This window comes from Crotalus tigris, unplaced genomic scaffold (genome assembly GCF_016545835.1).
Source record: "Crotalus tigris isolate CLP2741 ecotype Arizona unplaced genomic scaffold, ASM1654583v1 scf7180000020803.81114, whole genome shotgun sequence".
NCBI classification, from domain to species: domain Eukaryota; kingdom Metazoa; phylum Chordata; class Lepidosauria; order Squamata; family Viperidae; genus Crotalus; species Crotalus tigris.
Genome location: NW_024098190.1, coordinates 25,001 through 50,038, shown reverse-complemented (window position 1 = coordinate 50,038; position 25,038 = coordinate 25,001). Strand labels below are relative to the sequence as shown.

Here is a 25,038-nt window from a genome sequence, read left to right as displayed (position 1 = left end):
CATCCCCAATTCCAGCAATTGTTTCTTGTATGTTTTAGCTAGATGCACAAAAAAAAAGGGTGTGAGGGAAAAAATGCTTGCATGGATATTAAGGAAGAAATAAATCCAAAGGAAATCATTCAAAGTTTGATCTTCCATGGTGGAATCAGCAGCCAAGTCTTTTTGTTGCAACAGATGCTAGAGGAGACCATGGGGGGGGGGATTTTGCCTCAAATATAATTTGAGACGATGCTTTCCAGCATTTTTGCCCCCACCAATTGATTCTCAGTCCTTTTTCTTGTCTTGTGATAGTGATAATTATGTAAAACTAACAATAGTAATTTTCTCTTTCAACGTGAAAGAAGAGAAGCTTATCAAAAAAAAAAGGAACCATAAAACTATCTTCGCTCTCAACAATTAGTTTGATTATTGGCCACTTTTATGATAGTTATAAGGAGTCTTCTTGGCAACAACACGGAAATGCTTTCCCATAGTCTTCTTCTAAGGAAGTTTTTTCCCAACTTCCCAAACTAATCTACACTTCTGAGGTTTTCAGATAGCCTCTCAGCTTGGGGTGATCCTGATCAGGGTTGGTTTTTGTTGTTGTTGTTGTTCGATATTTTATTATTTTTTATAGTCACACATGCTTCATATTTTATCAGCAACATATTGTCTGGGTTCCAATGTTTAGTTTACTAATACATGTTAAACTCTTTTCTCTCTACCTTCTTTTTCTAGCCATTGAGAAAATGTATCCCATGTTCTAAAACAGGTCGCCAACCTTGGCAACTTTAAGACTTGTGGACTTCAACTCCCAGAATTCCTCAGCCAGCAAGGAGTTGAATTCTGGGAGTTGAAGTCCACAAGTCTTAAAGTTGCCAAGGTTGATGACCCCCGTTCTGAATCTCTTTCATTTTCAGCATCAGTCTGTCCATTTCTGCACCATCTAAAATCTTCTTAATTATCTCTTCATCTTTCCAATGTTGAGCAAATACAATTCCTGGCTGCAGTTAATACATGTCACATTAAATATACACATTCCTTCTCATCATTTCCTACAATCATACGTATCCTGATCAGTTTTGAGAGGGGTTTTCCAAAGACAGCTCAGTGCTGCTCTCCACCGTGATCTGGAAAGTGGAAAGAAATGTGGGTGCTTTTGCTCACCACAATATAAAAAGGTTGTTGAGACTCTAGAAAGAGTGCAGAGAAGAGCAACAAGGATGATTCAGGGACTGAAGGATAAAACATATGAAGGACGGTTGCTGGAATTGGGTACGTCTAGTTTAAGGAAGAGAAGGACGAGGGGGGACATGGTAGCAGTCTTCCAATATCTCAGTGGTTGCCCCAGAGAAGAGGGAGTCAAGCTATCTCTAGTTTAATGAAAACTAGGACAAGATGTAACATGGTAGCAGTCTTCCAATATCTGAGGGATTGCCACAAAGAATAACAGAGTTGGAAGGGACCTTGAAGGTCATCAAGTCCAACCCGCTGCTCAAGCAGGAAACCCTATACCACTTCAGACAAATGGCTGTCCAGTCTCTTCTTAAAAAGTTCCAGTGTTGGAGCATTCACAGCTTCTGGAGGCAGGTTGTTCCACTGGTTAATTGTTCTCACTGTCAGGAAGTTTCTCCTTAGTTCTAGGTTGCTTCTCTCTTTGATTAGTTTCCATCCGTTACTTCTTGTCCTGCCTTCAGACGCTTTGGAGAATAGCTCCCTCTTCTTTGGGGCAGCCCCTGAAATACTGGAACTCTGCTATCATGTCACCCCTCGTCTTCGTTAAACTAGACATACGCAATTCCAGCAACTGTTCCTTATATGCTTTAGCCTCCAGTCTCCTGATCATCTTTGTTGCTCTTGTCTGTACTCTTTTTAGAGTCTCAACATCTTTTTTACATCGCGGTGACCAAAACTGGATGCCGTATTCCAAGTGTGGCCTTACCAAGGCCTTGTAAAGTGATATTAATACTTCACGTGATCTTGATTCTGTCCCTCTGTTAATGCCGCCCAGCACTCTGTTGGCTTTTTTGGCAGTTGCAGCACACAGCTGGCTGATATTCAAATGATTGTCCACTAGGACTCCAGGATCCCTCTCGCAGTTAATACTATTGAGCCAGGAAGAGCAGGTCAACCTAATTTCCAAAGTCCCTGAAGGCAGGACAGGAAACAACGGAGGGAAACTAACCAAGGAGAGAAGCAACCTAGAACTAAGGAGAAATTTCCCGACAGTGAGAACAATTAGTCAGTGGAACAACCTGCCTCCAGAAGTTGTGGGTGCTCCAACACTGGAGGTTTTATTAGAAGAGATTGGACAATTACTTGTCTTGAAATCATATAGGGTCTCCTGCTTGAGCAGGGGGTTGGACTAGATGACCTCCAAGGTGCCTCCCCACTCTTTTACTCTGCTCTCCCGCGATTAGAAGTAACAAAAGTATCTGGAAACTGTCTTCCCAGGTGGACAGATTAATTTCAGGACCCTGGACAGCTTCCCACGGCTACTAGCCGACCGGCGTCTCCTCTGCGCCCCTCCCGCGGGACTCTTTCACTGAGTAGTAGGAGTGGTATTAGCTACTCCTAATCTGTCCGAACTTGCTGATTTAAGCACGCGATAAAAGGGGAAGAGAGAAGCATGCCCAGTGCTGCAGAATGGTGTCATAATCACACCACAGGATATTACAACCGGCCGTGATCTAGCGTTTGGCTGCCAAGGCCTCTAAAAATTTTGCTGTCTGATTAGATGGTGAACAGGCATCTCAGTGTGTCTGTGGGGGGGGGGGGAAGAGGAGGTCAGATTAAATTGAAAGCATCTGGCAGCAGAAACTCACACTCACCAGAGAGGGCTGAAGCCACACTTCGTGCCATTTAGGTCTCCTAATTACATTGCATCTGTCAGAATGAACATGGCTGCAGAGAGAAGCATATTGGAACATTTGAGCACAACCTGGTTTATTCAGATCAAGCACAGAAGAAGGGGGAAACCTGGAGCAGGAACACGGGTGATTCTGACTGAGGAAATCACCAATATTTTCTAGAGGAGAACAAGCTCTCCTCTCAGAAAGGATGTGCTATACCAGGGGTAGGCAACCTTGGCTCTTTTATGACTGGTGGACTTCAGCTCCCAGAATTCCTGAGCCAGCCATGCTGAGGGGAAAGGGAGAGGTTTTTAAGCTGAGCCAGGCTGGCTCAGGAATTCTGGGAGTTGAAGTCCACAAGTCATAAAAGGGCCAAGGTTGTCTACCCCTGGCCTAGGGTTTCCTGCCTGAGCAGGGGGTTGGACTAGAACACGGGTAGGCAACCTTGGCTCTTTTATGACTCCTGGACTTCAACTCCCAGAATTCCTGAGCCAGCATGGGGGAACTATGGCTCCTTTATGACTGGTGGACCTCAACTCCCAGAATTCCTGAGCCAGCCATGCTGAGGAGAAATGGAGAGGTTTCCAAGCTGAGCTGTGCTGGCTCAGGAATTCTGGGAGTTGAAGTCCACGAATCATAAAGTGGCCTAGGCCAGGGGTAGGCAACCTTGGCTCTTTTATGACTTGTGGATTTCAACTCCCAGAATTCCTGAGCCAGCATGGGGGAACTATGGCTTCTTTATGACTGGTGGACTTCAAATCCCAGAATTCCTGAGCCAGCCATGCTGAGGAGAAATGGAGAGGTTTCCAAGCTCAGGAATTCTGGGAGTTGAAGTCCACCAGTCATAAAAGAGCCAAGGTTGCCTACCCCTGTCCTATACAGTAATATCATGCAGTCCACAGTCCTGGAGATGGTAACAGAATAACAGAATTGGAAAGGATCCTGGAGATCTTCTAGTCCAACCCCTTGCTCAGGCAGGAAACCCTATACCATTTCAGACCAATGGCTTTCCAGTCTCTTCTTAAAGACTTCCACTGTTGAAGCATTCAATGCCTCTGGAGGCAGGTGGTTCCACGGATTAATTTGTTCTCACTGTCAGGAAATTTCTCCTTAGTTCTAGGTTTCTTCTCTCCTTGATGAGTTTCCATCCTTTGCTTCTTGTGCTTTGGAGAATAGCTTGACCCCCTCTTTTTTTGCTCTGATGGGAGCTGTAATCCCATTTATTTGGAGGATCCCAGATTGGGAGAAGTTGCAGCATACACGGTGTCTACCTGTTAAGCTCCCATGGTGATAGAAAAACTGAATATGTACAGCCTAAATAGGTACAGGAATTTGTACAAGGTACTTACAACCCGGGTTCCCGATCCGAGCACCACGCAACAGGGTGAACGCCTGTTCCCTGCCCACCTAACAGTTCGGAAGCATGCAAATGCGACTAGATTAATAGGTACCACTTTGGTATAGTCATGCCAATCACACTGGCTCCCTTAACCAAGAAATGGAGATTAGCACCCCCCTCCCTAAAGTCAGACACACCTGGGCAGGGGAAACCTATTTCAAGGAGGGAACTAGAAAGAGCGCAGAGAAGAGCAACAAAGATGATCACGGGACTGGAGGCTAAAACATATAAGGAACGGTTGCTGGAATTGGGTATGTCTAGTTTAAGGAAGAGAAGGACAAGGGGGGACGTTGATAGCAGTCTTTCAGTATCTCAGGGGCTGCCCCAAAGAAGAGGGAGTCAAGCTATTCTCCAAAGCACCTGAAGGCAGGACAAGAAGCAACGGAGGGGAAACCAATCAAGGAGAGAAGCAACCTAGAACTAAGGAGAAACTTCCTGACAGTGAGAACAATTAACCAGTGGAACAACCTGCCTCCAGAATGGTGAATGCTCCAACACTGGAAGTTTTTAAGAAGAGACTGGAAAGCCATTTGTCTGAAATGGTATAGGCTTTCCTGCCTGACAGGGGGTTGGACTAATGACCTCCAAGGTCCCTTCCAACTTTATTATTATTATTATTATTATTATTATTATTATTAGGAACCAGTTGCCAAACATCTGAATTTTGATTGTGTGACCCTGGTGCAAGAATCATAATTGTGAAAAATGGTCATAAGTCACTTATTTCAGTGCCCTTGTTATTCTGAATGGTCACTAAACAAACAAAGTCGAATACTTCCTGTATATTACCTTCAAATGGGAATGGGAAACTTGTTTCTGAAGGAAATTGCTTTACCATGGTTTACTGAATAAGCCACTATGGATTTTGTTTACGTATCATACTAAGCAACCATGTTTTACAAACTACAGTGGGCCTTTTACCCATGGTCTTCTAAAATCCCCCCCAAAAGAAGGGCAATATAGCTGAAGACAACATCTCAAGTTAACCAGTTCTTTCCCTCAGGACAAGTTGCTAGCCCACTTGTGGGTCACCACAAAAAAAAGGCCCCACACGTTTTATAAAGGAATAGAATTTATTCATGCCGTTCTGTCTGTTGTATTTTCTTTCCCCTTTGCAAATATTTCACTATTAAAGATAGTTATCTTTAACAAAAAACAAACAATTGTGATTTCAGGGCTCTGAGAAAACCACATTTCCCTGTGGTAAATGGCTGGCGAAATCTGAAGACGACGGCGAAATTATGAGGGAGCTGGTTCCATCCAGAGTTTTTACTGAAAAACTGACAAAAGACGGCACTCTTAAGCAAATTGACGAAGAAATTGACGACCCTCTGGAAAGTAAGTCAACTTCCAGGTCTTACATCAGCTGTAAATTTTATTCTCAGCTAGTTGTTGTTGCTAGTTGCGACGTCATGTCCGACCCATCGCGACCCCATGGACAACGTTCCTCCAGACCTTCCTGTCCTCTACCATCTTCTGGAGTCCATCTAAGCTAATATGAGATGCCTGTTATGTGATGTGACAGAGGGACAGAATCAAGATCAGGTGAAGTCTTAATACCACTTTACAAGGCCTTGGTTAGGCCACACTTGGAATGCTGCATCCAGTTTTGGTCACTACGATGAAAAAAAGATGTTGAGACTCTACAAAGAGTGCAGAGAAGAGCAACAACGATGATCAGGGGACTGGAGGCTAAAACATACAAAAAATGATTGCAAAAATTGGGCGTGTCTAGTTTAATGGAAAGAAGGTCCAGGGGGTTGACATAATAGCAGTCTTCCAATCTTTGAGGAGCTGTTACAAAGAAGAGGGGGGTCACCCTATTGTCCAAAGCTTCTGGAGGCAGGACAAGAAGTAATAGATGGAAACTAACCAAGGAGAGAAGCAACCTGGAACTAAGGAGGAACTTCCTGACAGCGAGGACAATTAACCAGTGGAACAACCTGCCTCCAGAAGTTGTGAATGCTCCGTCGCTGGAGGTTTTTAAGAAGAGACTGGACAGCCATTTGTCTGAAATGGTATAGGGCAGGGGTCTTCAAACTTGGCCCTTTCATGACTTGTGGACTTCAACTCCCAGAATGCCTCAGCCAGGCACGCGTGCCTGGCTGAGGCATTCTGGGAGTTGAAGTCCACAAGTCATGAAAGGGCCAAGTTTGAAGACCCCTGGCATAGGGTTTACCACCTGAGTAGGGGGTTGGACTAGGAGACTCCCAGGGTCCCTTTCAACTGTCATTTTGTGAAACCTTATAAAGATATAGACTAATTTTTGCATCAAAACCAATTGTACGATTCTTTGCTAGCAGTGATAAACTGTGCGATAATTTTTTTTCCCCTGTTCATTTTACGTGGACGACATTGCATCGCTGTATCCATAGAGAACCACATCTGGCATATAAAGATATGCAGATCTTTGCTCCCTAAAAATAGAAACTGAGTTTAAACATCACACCAAGCCCTAATGTGATCTGTACGTTCTTGGCTCAGAATGACTTACAAAGGGGGTCGAAATAAACCATAGTTTTAAGGCATAAATCACAATGTGGCTGGACGACTGCAGCCATGAGTGAGGTAGAAACAGTCACACACAATTTGTTTCCAGCTTCCTGACTTGTTTCTGGTTTATTTTGATACCCCAAGGTTTTAACTATAGTATAAAGATGCATAGCAACAACAGATAGATAGATAGATAGATAGATAGATAGATAGATAGATAGATAGATATAGAGATAGATAGATAGATAGATAGATAGATAGATATAGAGATAGATAGATAGATAGATAGATAGATAGATAGATAGATAGATAGATAGATAGATAGATAGATAGATAGATATAGAGATAGATAGATAGATAGATAGATAGATATAGAGATAGATAGATAGATAGATAGATAGATAGATAGATAGATAGATAGATAGATAGATATGTATGGATATAGATATAGATTATAGATATAGATGATATAGATATAGATATAGATATGGATGGATGGATATAGAGATAGATAGATAGATAGATAGATAGATAGATAGATAGATAGATAGATAGATAGAAAGAAAGAACACAAATCAGAAACTGTCCAGATCTTGTTTATTTGTCAGACTGATTGAATTCTTTTGTATGAGGTTGTGAGCCTTTCAGTCAATGTTGACTCTTGGCAACTGTCCGGACAAGTCCTTGTGGTTCTTTCTAGGTTATTTACTAGCTTACAGTTAAAACAAACTCTGCATGAACGTGCCATTAACAGAAGCCCAGCCTTACAGAGGACGCACTGAGAAGAGGTGCATATTTCATTGGAGGTTATTTATTTGATCAGGAGTCATATTTGAAATGGTACTCGACTTGGCTGTAAATAAATGAAGATGCTCATCAGCCATTTGGGATTGGTTGCTATTGCTGGTTTAACACTGAGGAGCAAAAAAGAACAACTTTCTGTTTATAAAAACAAAGGGCGGGGGAATCCTTAGCTCACGACAGCTACTCCTATAGACTGCTCTATAGGTGCTCTCTGAGCTTGGTTGTTTTCCTGCAGACATCTCATTATCCAACTATGGTAGGTAGCATCATCAGTATAAGGAGGGGTTGGGGTTTGTGGGGGGGAGGAGGAGGAAGAGGAAGAGGACTGTGGGGTCCTTGGCGCTCACTGAGCTTGGTGGTTTCCTTGCAGTCATTTCATTATCTATATAGAGATATAGAGAGATAGATTTAGAAATAGATAGATAGATAGATAGATAGATAGATAGATAGATAGATAGATAGATAGGGATGGATGGATATAGAGGTAGATAGATAGATAGATAGATAGATAGATAGATAGATAGATAGATAGATAGATAGATAGATAGATAGATAGATATGGATGGATATAGATATAGATGGATGGATGGATAGAAATAGAAATAAATAGATAGATGATAGATAGATAGATAGATAGATAGATAGATAGATAGATAGATAGATAGATAGATAGATATGGATAGATGGATATAGATAGATAGATAGATAGGGATGGATATAGATATAGATGGATAGATAGATAGATAGATAGATAGATAGATAGATAGATAGATAGATAAATAGACAGATAGAGATGGATGGATATAGATATAGATTTAGATACAGATATGGATGGATGGATGGATGGATGGATGGATAGATAGATAGATAGATAGATAGATAGATAGATTGATCGATAGATAGAAGATAGATAGATAGATAGATAGATAGATAGATAGATAGATAGATAGATAGATATAGGGATGGATATAGATATTGATGGATGGATAGATAGATAGGGATGGATATAGATATAGATGGATGGATAGATAGATAAATAGATAGATAGATAGATAGATAGATAGATAGATAGATAGATAGATAGATAGATATGGATGGATATAGATATAGATTTAGATACAGATATGGATGGATGGATGGATGGATAGAGATAGAGATAGAGATAGAGATAGATAGATAGATAGATAGATAGATAGATAGATAGATAGATAGATAGATAGATAGGGATGGATAGAGATATGGATGGATGGATGGATAGATAGATAGATAGATAGATAGATAGATAGATAGATAGATAGATGTGGATGGATATAGATATAGATTTAGATTTAGATATAGATATGGATGGATGGATGGATAGAGATAGATAGATAGATAGATAGATAGATAGATAGATAGATAGATAGATAGATAGATAGACAGACAGACAGATAGATAGAGATGGATAGATGGATGGATGGATAGATAGATAGATAGATAGATAGATAGATAAATAGATAGATAGATAGATAGAGATGGATGGATATAGATATAGATAAATGTATATACATACATACATACATACATATATCTTTTTGCCCTTCTCCAGTCTATTCGTACAAGGTCTCCGTTTTCACGGGTGATATTCAGGGCTCCGGAACGGATGCGAATGTATTCCTAACGATCTACGGAGACTTAGGCGACACTGGAGAGAGAAAATTAAGGAAGTCTGAAACAAACACCAACAAGTTTGAAAGAGGACAGGTACTGGTGAAACAGCCTTTTTTTTTCTGGCTGCCCTGCCGGTTTCCAGGGTCGCTAATCCCTCCGTTTTACATCCCGACTTTTCTTTCAGGATTTTGAGGTGTCTTAGGTAGAACTCCCCCCTTCAGGTTAACAACCACCCGAGGGAGACGTAGGTTCTGCTAAGAGACTTTTCATGGCCCAAAGTCACCCAGTACGTTCACATTGCTGAGGGTGGATTCGAACCCAGGTCCCCCTGAGACTAGACATACCCAACCTTCGTTCAAGCTGGCACCCAAATTGAGTGTGTAAATAAATACAGGCAGTCCTCGGCTTATAACCATTAGGGATGGTTTGAAATTACAATAACACTAAAAAAAGTGACTTATGTCCTTTTTTCACATTTATGACTGTTGCAGCATCCCCGCGATCACGTGATCAACATTTTCACACAGGGCAATGGGCATGTACTTATGACAGTTGCAGTGATCCCCTTTTGCGACCTGCCAAGAAGCAGAGTCAATGGGGAAGCCAGATTCACTTAACAACCGTGTTACTAACATAACACATGCAGCGATTCACTTAACAACTGTGGCCAGAAAGGTCATAAAATGGGGAAAATTCACTTAACAACTGTTTTGCTTAGCAATGGAAATTTTGGGCTCAGTTATGGTCGTAAGTCGAGGATTGCCTGTATTCTTCAGATGTGTTTAGAATGTATATTCCAGAAAACAGAACAGGATAGAACAGAACAGGAGAGAAGAGAAGAGAAGAGAAGAGAAGAGAAGAGAAGAGAAGAGAAGAGAAGAGAAGAGAAGAGAAGAGAAAATATGGAATGGAATAGAATGGGATAGGACAGGACAGAACAGAACAGAAGAGAACAGGAGGGTAGAATAGAATAGAATAGAATAGAATAGAATAGAATAGAATAGAATAGAACAGAATAGAACAGAATAGAATAGAATAGAAAATATGGAATGGAACAGAACAGAACAGAATAGAAAATATGGAATGGAACAGAACAGAATAAGAGGATAGAATAGAATAGAAAATGTGGAATAGAATAGAATAGAATAGAATAGAATAGAATAGAATAGAATAGAATAGAATAGAATAGAATAGAATAGAATAGAGGAATGGAATGGAATTATAGAATAGAATAGCATAGCATAGCATAGCATAGCATAGAATAGAATAGAATATAAAATACGGAATGGAATTGAACGGAATGGAATAGAATAGAACAGAATGTAACAGAACAAAACAGAATAAGTTAATTGGAGAACCATTTGTCTGAAATGTTATAGGGTCTCCTGCTTGACTAGAAGACCTCCAAAGTCCCTTCCAACTCTGTTATTCTGTTGGCATAAGAAATGCCCTTTGAAAGACCAACCAAGGATTTATATTCGGTCTCCCACAGGAAGACATATTCACAGTCGAAGCTGTGGACCTCGGAAGCATCTATAAGATCCGCATCCGCCATGACAACACTCTGCCAAGGCCGGACTGGTTCTTGGAGAAAGTTGAGATCCTGAACGATGCCACCGACAGCGCCTACCTCTTTGAGTGTGAACGTTGGCTGTCGAGAAAAAAGGAGGATCTCAGCCTTGAGCGAGTCCTTTGGGAAAAAGTAAGTCTTGATCAGGGGTCTTCCAACTTGGCCCTTTTATGATGGTGGACTTCAACTCCCAGAATTCCTCAGTCGGCCATTTTGATGAAAGTGCCGGCTTGGATCCAGACCAGGGGTCTTCCAACTTGGCCCTTTTATGACTGGTGGACTTCAACTCCTAGAATTCCTCAGTCGGCCATTTTGATGAAAGTGCCGGCTTGGATCCAGACCAGGGGTCTTCCAACTTGGCCCTTTTATGACTGGTGGACTTCAACTCCCAGAATTCCTCAGTCAGCCATTTTGATGAAAGTGCCGGCTTGGATCCAGACCAGGGGTCTTCCAACTTGGCCCTTTTATGACTGGGGGACTTCAGCTCCCAGGATTCTTCAGTCGGCCATTTTGATGAAACTGCGGGCTTGGATCCAGACCAGGGGTCTTCCAACTTGGCGCTTTTATGACTGGTGGATTTCAACTCTCAGAATTCCTCAGTCGGCCATTTTGATGAAACTGCGGGCTCAGATCCAGACCAGGGGTCTTCCAACTTGGCCCTTTTATGACTGGTGGATTTCAACTCCCAGAATTCCTCAGTCGGCCATTTTGATGAAACTGCGCGCTTGGATCCAGACCAGGGCTCTTCAAACTTGGCCCTTTGATGACTGGTGGACTTCAACTCCCAGAATTCCTCAGCCAAGCACGCGAGTTGAAGTCCACCAGTCATCAAACGGCCAAGTTTGAAGACCCCTGGCCTTGATATTAAAAGGCTCTCCAACTTGCTAAAATTTAGAGGGACAGAAGAACACATTTTTTTTTCCAGAGAGTCAAAAGCAGATTAAAAGAGTGGCGAGCATTCATGGTGATGCCATACGCACAAGATACTACTAGGGTAAACTATGGTGATCAATTTAAGTGTGCGGTTAGAATTAGTCCGTTGCCAAGCGTCCAAATTCTGATTATGTGACCCTGCAATGGATGCTGCAATGGTCATAAGTGTGAAAAACGGTCCTAAATCACTTTTTCCAGTGCCATCATAACTTTGAATGGTCCCTAAATGGTCTGTTGTACCTCAACTTTAAAAACGTCAGGAGATTCCCAGAAGTAACCATCATGAGGTTTTCTTGGCTCTTAATTAACCAGTTGGAGCTATTTTCTTAAACACTGACAGTTTTTAAAAAGAGACCGGACAGCCATTTGTCTGAAAGGGTATAGGGTCTCCTGCCTGAGCAGGGGGTTGGACTAGATGACCTCCAAGGTCCCTTCCAGATTCTATTCTATTCTATTCTATTCTAATTAACCAGCAGAACAACCTGCCTCCAGAAGCGGTGAATGCTCCAACACTGGAAGTTTTTAAGAAGAAACTGGACAGCCGTTTGTCTGAAATGGTATAGGGTTTCCTGCCTGAGCAGGGGGTTGGACTAAATGACCTCCAAGGTCCCTTTCAACTATTATTATTATTATTATTATTATTATTATTATTATTATTATGAATCATGAGGTGTTCTTGGTTCTCGATTAACCAGTTGGAACTATTTTGTTGTAACCCGGAGCCAGATAGTTTTTTCTTATTTTTGGCAATTAATCTCGATTCATCTATTAAAAATCATCTTTCCAAGGGCTGCAGCTAAATTCATTCTTGTCTGCCGAAAATACCGCCACAGCTAAGTTCTGGGCTTCTGATGCAAGCAGGCTTGCGACAGATAACACATATGGGGAAGCGAGATATTCCGCGAAGGGTGTACTTTTGACTCTCTGAAAAATTGTATTTTTATCTTCAGCCTATGAGTCCTGCACTGGGGTCCCAGGGAAAATAAAATCTAAGACATACAGCCCTTTTGATGGAACACTTGGGTTTCCGGGATGGAGGCAGAAGCTGTTCTGTTTTGGAAAAGCAAGTTTATATCCAAGATCAAAGTCACCTTCTTGGATATAATTAAGGTTGAAATGGAAAAGAAAAGAAAAGAAAAGAACGTTGCTTAAAAGCATTTCTACTTTTTTCTGGGGGAAGCGTTGGGGGAGGGGAAGAACAACTTCAGGCCCACCAACATCTCAGAGGCTGCCCCAAAGAAGAGGGAGTCAAGCTATTTTCCAAAGTGCCTGAAGGGAGGACAAGAAGCAACGGATGGAAACTCATCAAGGAGAGAAGCAACCTGGAACTAAGGAGAAACTTCCTGACAGTGAGAACAATTAACCAGTGGAACAACCTGCCTCCAGAAGTGGTGAATGCTCCAACACTGGAGGTTTTTAAGAAGAGACTGGACAGCCATTTGTCTGAAATGGTATAGGGTTTCCTGCCTGAGCAGGGGGTTGGACTAGATGACCTCCAAGGTCCCTTCCAACTTTTTTATTTTCATTATTATTATTATTATTATTATTATTATTATTATTATTATTATTATTATTATTATTAAGATTGCATCTTGTGGTATGGTATTTGTTTATTTATTAATTTTATTTTTTAAAAAAAATTATTTTTTTTGTGCGGGGGTTGAATAGGGAAAGAGTGGCATACTGTCAAGCAAAAAGCCAGCTTCCGTTTAACAGAATAACAGAATTAGAAGGGATCTTGGAGGTCTTCTAGTCCAACCCCTGCTTCAGTAGGAGACTCCTATTTTATTCTATATTCCAATATCTCTTCTCTTCTCTTCTCTTCTCTTCTCTTCTCTTCTCTTCTCTTCTCTTCTCTTCTCTACTCTACTCTACTCTACTCTACTCTACTCCACTCTACTCCACTCCACTCCCTCCCTCCCTCCCTCTCTACCTACCTACCTTCCTACCTATCATCCATCTATCTATCTATCTATCTATCTATCTATCTATCTATCTATCTATCTATCTAGCAATTATACAATAGAGAATACTAAACCATCAGCTCAAGACTGAAACCTGCTTTGAGGCAATCTGCAGCAGTTTCTTCTTTCTAATGTTATAATATTGCATCCTACTGGATACAAGACAGGTCATCCTTGACTTATTAACACAATTGCCGCCAGAATGTCTGTTGCTAAGCAAACCGGTTGTTAAGTGAGTTGTGGCCAATTTCACATCTTTTTGCCATGGTTCTTAAGCCATGTTGTGGGTATTTTAATAAAATGGCTGCCATGTAGAAAGCTTGCCCAGTCACCAAATGATTGCCATAGTAGGTGCAATCAGACACAACATGCTATTTTGTTGAAAAGCACACTGCGAATAGCTGAGTTCCCATGGTCTCTATTTTTTCCTGTATCTGTGAGAAGGATCTCAGAGTCCTAGTGGACAATCCCTTAAATAGGAGCCAGCTGTGTGCTGCAGCTGCCAAAAAAGCCGACACAGTGCTGGGCTGCATTAACAGAGGGATAGAAGCAAGATCACGTGAAGTGTTAGTACTGGTTAATAATGTCTTGATAAGCCCATATTTGGAATATTGCATCCAATTTTGGTCATCACAATATTAAAAAAAGATCTTGAAACTCTAGAAAAGTGCAGAAAAGAACAAAGATGATCAGGGGACTGGAGGCTAAAGCACAAAAAACAGTTGCAGGAATTGGGGATGTCTAGTTTAATGAAGAGAAGGATTAGGGGTGACAGGATAGCAGCCTTCCAATATCTCAGGGGCTGCCCCAAAGAAGAGGGAGTCAAGCTATTTTTGAAAACACCTGAAGGCAGGACAAGAAGCAATGGATGGAAACTAGTCAAGGAGAGAAGCAACCTGGAATTAAAGAGAAACTTCCTGATAAAGAAGAACAATCAATCATGGAACTCCTTGCCTCCAGAAGCTGTGGGAGCTCCAACACTGGAGGCTTATAAGAAGAGACTGGACAGCCACTTGTCTGAAATGGAAGATGGTTTCCTGCTTCTGGAGGGGGCTGGACTAGAAGACCTCCAAGGTCCCTTCCAACTCTGTTATTCTCCCTTTGTCACCCAAGCATTCAAGTTCGCAGCTATAGAATTAATCCATTTATCATCTTGGAAAATCTGTGAAAGGGGCTGGGTAGATACAGAGAGGAAGGGAAAAATTGCTTAAGGTCACTTTGTTAGCTTCTGGCTGAAAGAGATTTTGAACCAGAATTTACTTCCAGTCCCAAAAAATAAATTCAGCAATAATATTCTCTGGAGATGGGAAATATCTCCTTGGCTGCAGAAGAAAACAGATGCAACTGGTGTTCTTTCATATATTTGTGCTCTCTTATTAGAATTACGATCCCGACTCCCTCAGCATTGGGAGCACATCCCTGAACCGAGACGACAATTCCAGTCTAAAGGACGAGAAGACCAACAGATCTGCATTTGATGGGTCACGTAAGAAAGTAATATTGTGTGGAGAAAGCAGGGTATAAGACAGTGGTTCTCAACCTGTGGATCGGGACCCCATTTGGGGTCGAACGACCATTTCACGGGGGTCGCCAAACAACGCAGTCCGCCATTTTTTCCCCCCTTTTCCTTAGCTGTGCTACTCCCTTTTATTCTCTTGGCTTTTGAAAGCCAATAGAATAGACTCTCTTGAATAGAGTCTAATTCTATTGGCTTTCAAAAGCCAATCGGAATTGTCCAGGCTGTCTCTGCCCTGCTGAGCCCGCCAAAAGCCCCAGTCTGCAAACGGTGCTGCACCAGTTGAGTAGTCCTTGACTTACGACCGGTTGAGTAGTCCTCGACTTACAACCGGTTGGGGGTCGCGGCTTTAAAAAGGTTGAGAACCACTGGTATAAGACCAATCCAGGCTTACACCTAGACTCAGCCAAACCTGTTTCTTACTGAAGTTATAGATCTATGTCTAGATGGGTGTTTTTCAAACTTGGTATGCTGGCTGGAGAATTCTAATTGCTGAAGTCCACACATCTTCAAATTGCAAAGTTTGAAAAACGCTGGTCTTCAAACGTGGCCCTTTTATGACCGGTGGACTTCAACTCCCAGGATTCCTCAGCCAGGCATGCTGGCTGAGGAATTCTGGGTGTTGAAGTCCACCAGTCATCAAAGGGCCACGTTTGAAGACCCCTGCTCTAGACTGTTTCAAACACAATTGGGAAGGGCAAAGGTCCCCGTAAATGCCACAATAACAAAATGTCTATGGAGCTTCTCAATCATCCAGGACATGGTTGTCCTTTTTTCCTTTTTTAAAAATCTATTTTATTGATTAGCAATCTTTAGTGCTGAATAAACAGTGTGTTGTCTGGGTTCATCTATTTAATAACAATCCCAAATAAGTAATTTCGATAATTCCATCATCAATATATATTAGTTAAGGATATATTTTATTGTCTTCTCTTCTCACAGTAGTATTCTTTTGACCTTTTGTCAACTATTAAACAAATATCATTCTTAATACTTTCGACACATACGAGGTTGGATATAAACATTTTTCTTGTGTTTGTCCAAATAACCATTATATCAACATATATATATATATATATATATATATATATATATATATATATATATATATATATATATATATATAAAACATCTTTACTGATCGGCTTACGTTTCAATTGTGTTTGTAAAAGTCATTTTAGAGAGGTTTTTCCGCGGGCCGGAGAGTGTGTGGTTTTGTGTGCTCCCTGCATCCCACAGATGGGGCTTTGCTTGTTTGTGTGGACCGGTTGCTGGCATGCCATGGCCCAATACTGGTCCACGGTACTGGTCCACTGGTCCACAGTAAGCTGTGTCTCCATCTCGTTTGCCTGATGTGATTTTCTTTGTTTTTAGTCATTCCTTACCACATTGTCCTCACAACTGGGAAAGAATACGACTCAAGCACCAGCAGCAGAGTTTTCATAGTCGTGCTAGGTCCTCAGGAAGAATCCACAGGCCACATGTGGCTCGATCTCCCAGAAGGAAAGACCCAGTTTGCAGAGTCTTCTGTGGAGAAATTCTCTGTTATGGGAGCCGACGTTGGCGAGGTCAGAAAAATTCAGGTAGGCCACGTGACTGACAAGTGAGGTCTGAAAGAGTGATCGGTAAGATCCTGGAGCTCAGCTTGGCCTTAAGAGAGGCAGAGAAATTACAGATCTCCGGATGTTGTGGATTCTCTATGCCTGGAGGTTTTTTTTTTTTCCCAAAGAGATTGGAGTCCTTTGGTTCAAGTTGGATATGTTTTAGACTAGACTAGACTAGATTAGAATAGACTAGACTAGACTAGAATAGAATTAAGAATGGAATGGAATAGAATAGAATATAGAATAGAATAGAATAGAATAGAATAGAATAGAATAGAATAGAATAGAATAGAATTAAGAATAGAATTAAGAATGGAATGAATAGAATAGAATATAGAGAATAGAATATAGAATAGAATAGAATAGAAAGAATAGAATAGAATAGAATAGAATACAGAATTCGAATAGAATAGAATAGAATAGAATAGAATAGAACAGAACAGAACAGAACAGAATAGAATGGAACGGAACGGAACGGAACGGAATAGAACAGAACAGAACAGAATAGAATAGAATAGAATAGAAATACAGAATTAGAATAGAACAGAGTAGAATAGAAATAGAATAGAATAGAATAGAATAGAATAGAATAGAATAGAATAGAATAGAATAGAATAGAATAGAATAGAATAGAGGAGAGGAGAGGAGAGGAGAGGAGAGGAGAGGAGTGGAGTGGAGTAGAATATAAAATATAAAATAATATAAAATATAAAATAGAATAGAATAAAAACAAAAACAAAAACCAAAGGGAAGAAGAAGGAATTTCATAAATGGCCCACAGCGAGAAAAGCTTCATGTATAATTGTCTTGCCCAACATGGAAATTGTTTTCATAGCTTCTCTTGAGACACCCTTACAGGAGGGAGGGCCTTAACCACGGATCAGGAGCCACGGGCGCTGATCAGAAATCACTGAGCAGAAATATTTCTGTAACAAATGGTTGACGGTCTTTTTTTGGCCTCCTCTTGAAGCTCGCGTTCTTCTTTTCCCTCAAGATGGCTTGTTGCTATGGTCCATAAATGGACACAGGCACACACACACACACACACACACACACACGAATCAATCAACAAATTACCATTAGATAATCCTATTTTACATAAAAGAATGTAGCAATTATCCAATACCATGGGGAGTCATCTCATCACCTCTATTAATATAATGTAGTAATTAATCATTGAGTTCAAATCAAGTCTGGTTCCTGCTCTGCCTAATTTCTATAGCCTGCTTCCCCCGTACAGAGCGGGCACTCAGAGGCACAAAGGCGCCGCTTTGGACCTCGAGAAAGTGGTGTGCTTGAATTATAATCCATCGCAACACACCTTTGTGCTGCGTTTTGTGAACCGCACCGTGGGTTGGTTGGTTGGCTGGCTGGTTTCTATAGAATCCGTCTAATAACGGCAGGCTTTAAAGTCGCCTCCTAAGGATAATATTAGCGATGATTAAAGGTAAAGCAGCTGGTTAAAAAAAAAAAAAAGCCACAAGATTGCGTGCAGGCAATAAATACAGGGCTGGGCCTGCTTGGCTGAAAAATAAAAACAGGGACTTGGTTTTTTTTTTTTTTTAAACCACTGTACCTTTAGTTTATTTTTAAAATTGGCTCAGACCCCCCAACCAATATTTCTAGCTCCTTGCATGGAGCTGCTCTTCCGTGAATACAGCCCGGGGCCCAGGCCTCCTTGCTGTATCTCCTGCACGCATTTGGGTGAAGCAACGGTTAGGAAGACATCAAAGCTTCTTGGCTTTGAATTTTGTTCCTAGCCTTGTCCACACCTCCTCCTCCTTCCCCTCCCCCTCCTCTTCCCCTCCCTCCCCTTCCCCTTCCTCCTCCCCTGGCCCTCTCCCTCTTCCCTTCTTCCTTCCCCTTCCCCTTCCCTGCCCCTCCCCTCCCCTACTCCCCTTCCCCTTCTCCTCCTCCCCTGCCCCTCTCCCTCCCCCTCCCTCCTCCTCCTTCCCCCTCCCCTCTCCCCCTCCCCTCCCCTACTCCCCTTCCCTGCCCCTCCCCCTCCCCTACTCCCCTTCCCCTTCTCCTCCCCTGGCCCTCCCCCTCCCTCCCCCTCTTCCTCCTTCCCCCTCCGCCCTCCTCCCCTCCCCTACTCCCCCTTCTCCTCCTCCCCTGCCCCTCTCCCTCCCCCTCCCTCCTCCTCTTTCCCCCTCCTCCTTCTCTGCCCCCCTCTCCCTGTTCCCCTCCTCCTTCCCATTCCTTCCCCTTCTCCCGATCCTTCCCTGCCTCTCTCCTCCCTTATCCCCTCCTCCTCTTCCTCCATTTCCTTCCCCTCCCTCCCTCCCCCCTTCCCCTTCCTCCCCTCTCCCCCTCTTCCTCTTCCTCCTCCCCTTCCCCTTCCCTGCCCCTCTCCCTCCCCTCCTCCCCTCCTCCTCTTCCTCCTCCTCCTCCTTCATTTTTCCTCCTTTTCCTCCTTTTCCTCCTCCATTTCCTTCCCCTCCCTCCCTCCCCCCTTCCCCTTCCTCCTCTTCCTCTTCTTCCCCCCTGCTCCTCCCCCTCTTCCCCCTCCTCCTCCCCTGTCCCCTTCCTTCCTTTCCCTGCCCCTCTCCCTCTCCTCCTCCTGCCCCTCCTCCGTGGGAGTTTAAGAAACAGCCCCTGCATGTATTACACACCGTTAACTCATCCTGACCGACCGTTTCCCTTCCTTTACCAATTAGCTGCATCTTTGGATTTAGGAAGTGGCCTTCGGCCTTAGCTCATCCCCAGACCCAGGAAAGACGAGAGACTTTGCTGGGCAAAACAAATCAAATCAAACAGATTTCGGTTTACACCTAAATCTATTTCATTATAAAATCCGGGGGTGGGGGGGAGGAACATTCACACTCTCTTCTAGTTGGCAGACTAACGAGCCATTCAACCCCCAAGTTCGACATTAGTCCAACTGGATGGTGGCAACTTGCTGGATGCCACCCGTGAAGGTAAACTATAATTTATCCCGCTTGGTGGAAATATTTAGATCGGGAGTAAAAGCTCGCCAGAGTTCTGCAAGCAGCATAAGCCTCAACTGGTTCTTTCGGGGGTCATTGAGTCAAAAGGAAGGATGGTTGGGACACTTGACGTCCAGAATCTGGGGCATGCTAGGATCTCGCCATGTCTAAAAATAGCGCAAAATAAAATAAAACCAGGCTGCTGAGCTTAGCACCAACCTGAAGTGTCGTTTCTCTTCGTCTTTGTACTTACTGTGGGAAGAATCCAGAGAAAGGAATATTTTGGGAAATATTAAAAAGGCAAAATATTATATTTCCCCCAAGGATCTTAAAGGCAGAAACCAGCCCACCCACCCACCCACGTCTGCCCCAAACAAAAACCAGGTCTGCAGAAATGCAGATGTGACAATCTTAGGGGACTGGAAGCTAAAACACATAAGGAACGGTTGCAAGAATTGGGTTTGGCTAGTTCTAGGGAAAAGAAGGACGAGGGGGGACATGATAGCAGTGCTCCAGTATCTCAGGGGTTGCCCCAAAAAAGAGGGAGTCAAGCTATTCTCCAAAGCGCCTGAAGGCAGGAGCAACGGGTGGAAGCTAATCAAGGAGAGAAGCAACCTAGAACTAAGGAGAAACTTCCTGACAGTCAGAACAATTAATCAGCGGAACAACCTGCCTCTAGAAGCTGTGAATGCTCCAACACTGGAAGTTTTTAAGAAGAGACTAGACAGTCATTTGTCTGAAATGGTATAGGGTTTCCTGCCTGAGCAGGGGGTTAGACTGGATGACCTCCAAGGTCCCTTCCAACTCTATTCTATTCTATTCTAATTAATCAGTGGAACCACCTGCCTCCAGAAGTGGTGAACGCTCCAACCCTGGAAGTTTTTAAGAAGAGACTGGACAGCCATTGGTCTGAAATGTATAGGGTTTCCTGACTGAGCAGGGGATTGGACTAGATGACCTCCAAGGTCCCTTCCAACTTTATTATTATTATTACTATTGTCAGAAAGATTGGAGCCAGGAAGCCTGGATTAAAAAGACAAAGATCCCTAGAATCAACAATCCCTCACACCAAAAAATCAAACAGTCATCAGCCTTCCATCTCTACTCTACTCTACTCTACTCTACTCTACTCTACTCTACTCTACTCTACTCTACTCTACTCTACTCTACTCTACTCTATTCTTTTTCCTATTCTATTCTATTCTATTCTATTCTATTCTATTCTATTCTATTCTATTCTATTCTATTCTATTCTATTCTATCTGAATATCCCTATCTGATATTCTCTATTCTATTCTATTCTATTCTATTCTATTCTATTCTATTCTATTCTATTCTATATTCCATCTATTCTATTCTATATTCCAATATCTATTCTATTCTATTCTATTCTATTCTATTCTATTCTATTCTATTCTATTCTATTCTATTCTATTCTATTCTATGTTTTGGCCTCCAGGCCCCTAAACATCTTTGTTGCTCTTCTCTGCACTCTCAACATCTTTTTTTATATATAATGTGGTGATTAAAACTGGGTGCAATATTCCAGATGTGATCTTACTAAGGCTTTATAAAGCAGTACTAATACTTCACGTGACCTTGATTCTATCCCTCTGTTAATGCAACCTAGGATTGCACTGGCTTTTTTGTCTGCTGCCGCACCCGGTTGGCTCGTATTTAAGTGATTCTCCACTGGGACGCCAGGTTCCCTTTCACAGTTACTGTCATTGAGGCAGGTTTCACATAGTCTGTACCTGCAGGTTTGATTTTTCTTGCCTAAGTGTAAAGCTTTCCTTTTCTCTGCACTGAATTTCATTTTTGTTGGATGGGGCCCAGTGTTCAAGCCTTCCTATCCCAGAATTATTTGCTCTTTTCGTTTAGCCCCAGTTTTAAACATCCCTTAGTGTTCGATCTTTAAGAACCTCACCTATGTCCGTTGTGACCCAGTTGGGTGATTTTTTTTTTTCCTGTCTCCTAGATTGGCCATGATGGGGCCACTCCAGAAAGCTCTTGGCTCCTGGATGAATTCAGCGTCACAGTGCCAACGAAGGGTGTGATCTACACTTTTGTTTGCAAGTGCTGGCTGGCCCAGGATAGGGGGGATGGTCTAACCTCACGCGTCTTCAACATCCTGGATGCGGATTGCATCAACATTGGCCTAAAGGTGAGTCTTCCTGCAAGACCTTACCATTCTCCTTTGAAGCAAACACGTGGGTGGCACGTAGGTAGCCCTCACTGACAACCCTTACAAATAGCAATTGAAATAGCAAACGTATATACTGCCCCTTAGTGCTTTTACAGCCCTCTCTAAGCAGGTTTACAGAGTCAGCCTTTTTGCCCCCCAACAATCTGGGTCCTCATTTTACCCACCTCGGAGGGATGGAAGGAGGAGTCAACCTTGAGCCGGTCAGGATCAAACTCCAGGCTATGGGCAGAGTCAGCCTGCAATACTGCATTCTAACTACTGTGCCTTCAGGGAAGGAAGGAAGGAAGGAAGGAAGGAAGGAAGGAAGGAAGGAAGGAAGGAAGGAAGGAAGGAAGGGGGAGGGAGGGGGAGGGAGGGAGGAAGGAAAGGGAGGAGGGGAGGGAGGAAGGAAGGAAGGAAGGAGGAAGGAGGGAGGGAGAAGGAAAGGAAGGAAGGAAGGGGAGAGCGAGGGAGGGGGAAGAAGGAAGGAAGGAAAGGAAGGAAGGAAGGAAGGAAGGAAGGAAGGGGAGAGCGAGGGAGGGGGAGGAAGAAGGAAGGAGGGAGGAGGGAAGGAAGGAAGGAAGGAAGGAGGGAGGGAAGGGAGGGAGGAAGGAAAGAAGGAAGGACGGGGGAGGGAGGAAGGAAGGAAGGAAGAAGGAACGGAAAGGAGGAGGGAGGGAGGAAGGAAGGAAAGGAAGGAAGGAAGGGGAGAGCGAGGAAGGGGGTAAGAAGGAAGGGGGAGGGAGGAAGGAAGGAAGGAAGGGGAGAGCGAGGGAGGGGGAAGAAGGAAGGAAGGAAGGAAGGAAAGGAAGGAAGGAAGGAAGGAAGGGGAGAGCGAGGGAGGGGGAGGAAGAAGGAAGGAAGGAAGGAGGGAGGAGGGAAGGAAGGAGGGAAGGAAGGAAAGGAAGGAAGGGAGAAGGAGGGAGGGAGGGAGGAAGGAAAGGAAGGAAGGGAGAGAGAGGGAGGGAGGGAGGAACGAAGGAAAGGAAGGAAGGGGAGAGGAAGGAAGGAAGGAAGGAAGGAGGGAGGGAGGGATGAAGGGCAATAACAAAAGCACTTAGATTTATATGCTGCTTCACAGTGCTTTGTAGCCCTCTCTAAACAGTTTACAGAATCAGCATATTGCCCCCAACAATCTGGGTCCTCATTTTACCAACCTCGGAAGGGTGGAAGGTTGTTTTTATTTGTTTAATAAACAAGAATGAAGAGAGGGGAAAAAACACAAAACAAATAGCAAAGAGAAAGAAGAAAACGACACAGTGAAAATTATATGTATGCAGTATGTCCTTTATTTACCATGGCACAAACCTCTTTGAGATGTGCCGTTTAGAAATAGGAAGTATCAATAAGCAAAAACACCCCACAAATAAATACAAATATGTAAAAGTTTTACACCACATTCAGTGAACAATACCCACATTTCATTGTAATTGTCCACAGGATCTACTTTTAACTTGTTCGTAAGCTGAATCTGGACTACTACGTCGAAAAAGTCATCAGGGTGCTATTAACACTCTGGACATTAAAAAAAATTACAGGAGGAGTTTTGATTGTAGCATTGTAGTTGTCAGCTTGGAGTTGAAGTAACATCAATATATCTGCAATTGATCAATGGCTAAACAACTGGCGGCTAATCAAAGACTTCTGTTGAAGCCATGTCCCAACCTGCTTATGATTGTTGCTTTTCTCACTGGGACTTTAATCCCTTAAGTATCTTAAAAATGGTTCCTGACCACCAAAACGCTACAGGTAGTCCTCAAGTTATGAGTGTAATGGAGCCTGCCCATTCCACTCATAACTTGAAAACTCTTAGAGTGAATCTCGTACCTCGAATGAGATCATTCCCTTGCTCGTTAAAATGTGCACATGAGGTATCTCAGGGTGGGGAAGGCCAAGGACCTCTCTCTCTCTCTCTCTCTCACACACACACACACACACACACACACACACACAGAGAGAGAGAGAGAGAGAGAGAGAGAGAGAGAGAGAGGTAATGATTTAACAGCTAAACAGCTTATGTAATGATATAAGAAGATGTAATGATATAATGTAATATAAGGTGGATGATGCAATGACAGGAATGACTCAGCAGGGTCTGTGTCTCTTTAAGAGCAAGCAGGATCTGTATCCCTTTAAGAGCCTGAGTATAAAAGGGAAGGCTTTTGCTGGAGTCTCTCCCTCTCTTTCTCTCTTGTCCATTTCCTGCTGTAACTGCTGTGTGTTAGATTCTGCTGTATTACCATGTGTATGTATGTGTACGTACCCTGGCGTATGATACTGTAGATAGTGTAAGATAAATCACCATTTAATATAGACCACTGTTTACTGTATTTACTTCTGGGTTATCTCAGCCTGATAAGACAGTGCATGCTCTGACAATATGAAAATCAGAAGGAAGCCCAACTTGCCCGTTGATTCCAAAGCATATTTCACTGTGCAGAAATTGGTTTCATTTTCAGAATTAATTCATTCTCCTCTGCCACACCTACATACACATACCCAGCTACAATGTATACACAGAAGTCAGTTTTGCATTGTAAAGCCAATGACTCCGTGATTCCCTACCCATCCCATCCTATTTGAAAGATGGCAGCTTGGCCTTGGCATTTGTGAGGTTTGATTCTCTTTTATGCTTTTGAAAACCTGGGTGGCTATTTTTTTTTTTTTTTTTGCGCTAACCTTGCACTTCAATGTTCTCCAGATTCTCTATGAAGCGACGGTGGAGACTGGAGATTTGTCACAGGCTGGAACGGACACCGGCATTTTTTTCACATTCTTTGGATCCAATGGCTGTTCCGAAGAGATTCAGCTGGAAAAAATTGGAAACAGGTAACGGGCACTTCAGCAGCCTACATCCCCCTCTTGCTCTCTAGACAGCTTGGCCTCTTCCAACTGGCTCCCTTGATCTAAGGCAGGAGTCCCCAAAGCCCCCAGTCCGTGGACCAGTACCGGGCCACAGCACGCTAACAACACTACCCTCCCAAGGAAAAAGTGAGGGACTGGGTCTCAAAGTAACTGATATTAATAATAATAAAGTTGGAAGGGACCTTGGAGGTCATCTACTCCAACCCCCTGCTCAGGCAGGAGACCCTATACCATTTCAGACCAATGGCTGTCCAGTCTCTTCTTAAAAACTTCCAGTGTTGGAGCATTCACAAC

At 42.9% G+C, this 25,038-nt stretch overlaps 1 protein-coding gene across 3 annotated transcripts in view; it reads left to right on the top strand.

The window, feature by feature from the left end:
• The window catches only part of LOC120319535 (lipoxygenase homology domain-containing protein 1-like), a 69,383-nt gene that overhangs the window by 27,587 nt on the left and 16,758 nt on the right, over nucleotides 1-25,038 (top strand). For 2 of the 3 annotated variants that reach the window (XM_039368480.1, XM_039368479.1), the window contains exons 12-18: nucleotides 5,406-5,568; nucleotides 9,116-9,270; nucleotides 10,670-10,879; nucleotides 15,025-15,130; nucleotides 16,535-16,743; nucleotides 21,673-21,858; nucleotides 24,581-24,708. In XM_039368480.1, coding sequence (XP_039224414.1) covers nucleotides 5,406-5,568; nucleotides 9,116-9,270; nucleotides 10,670-10,879; nucleotides 15,025-15,130; nucleotides 16,535-16,743; nucleotides 21,673-21,858; nucleotides 24,581-24,708 — 1,157 coding nt within the window. Of the gene's footprint in view, nucleotides 1-5,405; nucleotides 5,569-9,115; nucleotides 9,271-10,669; nucleotides 10,880-15,024; nucleotides 15,139-16,534; nucleotides 16,744-21,672; nucleotides 21,859-24,580; nucleotides 24,709-25,038 lie in introns of those variants that run through there. The other variant, XM_039368481.1, reaches the window with a different exon arrangement.